At 41.9% G+C, this 2,092-nt stretch overlaps 1 protein-coding gene across 5 annotated transcripts in view; it reads right to left on the minus strand.

Annotated features, from left to right (window-relative positions):
• Nucleotides 1-232: 232 nt before the first annotated feature.
• Nucleotides 233-2,092, minus strand: part of TNPO3 (transportin 3) — an 89,750-nt gene continuing 87,890 nt past the window's right edge. For 3 of the 5 annotated variants that reach the window (XM_023737095.1, XM_023737092.1, XM_023737094.1), the window contains one exon: nucleotides 795-1,394. Coding sequence is in view for 1 of the 5 variants with exons in the window: in XM_023737092.1 (XP_023592860.1) it covers nucleotides 1,376-1,394 (19 nt within the window). In the remaining 4 variants the exon portion in view is untranslated. Of the gene's footprint in view, nucleotides 1,395-2,092 lie in introns of all 5 variants that reach the window. The other 2 variants (XM_004382654.2, XM_004382656.2) reach the window with 1 other exon arrangement.

Raw genomic sequence — 2,092 nt, forward strand, 5'->3', positions numbered from 1 at the left:
TCTCTGAGGCTTAACAGGAGGACTTTTAGGATAAACTAGAAAATAAAAGACACAAAATGAGCCACTTTCTAAGCATGAAAGCTCTGCAGCCTTTAGGGCAGGGGCCTGACTTTTATCTAGGAATTAACTGCACACACAGGTATGTACTAGAAAACCACCAAGACTGCTTACTTAGCTGGTCTAGCTGGACCACTTCAGCGCTATGAGGCAGTGAAAGGAAGTGAAAACAAACACTGATTAAATTTTAAAAATTTATTGTTTTTTTTTTTTTCCTCTTTTATTTGTTGTTGTTGATTTGTTCTTGAGATGGCTGTAACACCAGACAGAACAGTGCCCTAACGTCTAATGCCTGTGCAGGGCTGCGCTCCTTCAAACATCAAGATCTGCTCTGGGCTCCCCTCTCCTGCACACCCCCCTGAAGTGATTTCCATATTTTTTAGTAAAATACAGTCAGCCCTGTAAAACTCTTTTCTCCATATTCCCACCCTCATTTTTTCTCTCTCATCTGTGGGGGAAAAATTAACTAAGAAAAAACACACCCTTAAAAACCCTCAAACTTAGAATATACATTTCTATCTCACCACCCGCCCCCATTCTGGGTCTTTCCTCCAAGGCTGACAATAACCCAATGTGGAGTGGAAGGGGATCTGGGGACTGAGTGCAGCCAGGGTTGGTGTATCAGTGAATTCTGGCCCTGGCCAAGTCCTGAGTGTCACTGACGTGACAGAAAGCAGAACAGACTCCGTGCTTACTCCTCCTCTGAACAACTTGAAAGGTGGGAAGAAACAGCTGAGGCGGGCGGGTGAAATGTCTACTCACGTGTGTTAAAAGAGGAGGGGGAGAGAGAAGGAACAAACAACAGAATACTCAAAGAGACACATTTTACCTTGACTCTTTCTTTCCCACTGCAGCAATTTAATTCATTTGAACTCCCACATCTTCCCTAAGTAAATGTTTATTGTTTCACAGAAAAGTCTGTACTTTTACTTTTTGTGTGCACACGTGCACTTGCATGGGTGTGTGTATGTGTGCATACGTGTGTGTGTTATTTGCTTCCAGGCAAATGTTTCAGTTCTGGTTTCAATTTAGTTTTCTTTTTTTCCTTTTTTATTTCCTTAAAAATTTTTTTTCCTTTTAGAAACAAGTTCACCAGGAAACCAACTTCCCTCCCACCATGCCGGCCAGGCCGCAGCCATTTTTTTTAAACCGCGCTGATTTTCCCTCACAGTCCCAAACAGGAACTCCTCTGAACGGCCTCAGAAGGCTGGAGTCTCTCCCTGTCTGGCGGGACGCCCTGGTGGCGGTGAAGGCCCCTTTGCCACACGGAGGTTTCTGATTGTGGGACACAGTCTGGATTTTGTTTTCTTCCTGTCTTCTAATTAAAAAAGACATTCCTGGCAAAAGAGAGAAGATAGTCAAGCACTGTGCTCAAGGAGATGGTGAGCATTTTATAAAGTCAACCTCGAGGCAGAGATTTCTATTCTTGCTCAGGTACCTCATTCTGGCCTTGCCTTAAGAACACAATAAAAAAAAATCAAAATAAAAAGTTGGATTTTTACTTGTGATTTCAAGGGAGCTACTACTTTAATAAGCAACATCTGAAGTGGTTTTCTGTTTTTCTAAGACTGAGTAGTGTACTGTGGAAACGGGATTATATGAGGCGGTAAGGAGTAGGTTTCCAGGCCTCCCATTCCAAATCAACCAGAAAAGCTCCACGCAGTCTGTTTAAATACCGGGGTTTCATGTAACATTTCGTTTTGAAAGAAGGCTTCACTTACCAATGGAAGTTTAAAAACCACTGATTTAGGCTACTCAAAGGGTACTGGGTAAAACTATTAAGTGGAGTGGTTAAGAGTGAGGACTGTGGTATTGGAATGTCTATATTTGAATTCTGGCTCCACCAGTTACAGACTGTGTGACATCTCAACCAAATTGTTTAACATCTCTGCACTTCAATTTCCTCATCTGTAAAATGGGAGTAATAAAAGTAACCAACCCATGTGAGATTGTTAACCATTGTCATAGGGCAACATTTGTAGTAACTGTTAAATGAGAAACTATTTTGTTCTGTAAGCCTTCATCTTAAGTGAGA

The sequence above is a fragment of the Trichechus manatus genome, unplaced genomic scaffold (assembly GCF_000243295.1).
Source record: "Trichechus manatus latirostris isolate Lorelei unplaced genomic scaffold, TriManLat1.0 scaffold00097, whole genome shotgun sequence".
Lineage (NCBI taxonomy): Eukaryota > Metazoa > Chordata > Mammalia > Sirenia > Trichechidae > Trichechus > Trichechus manatus.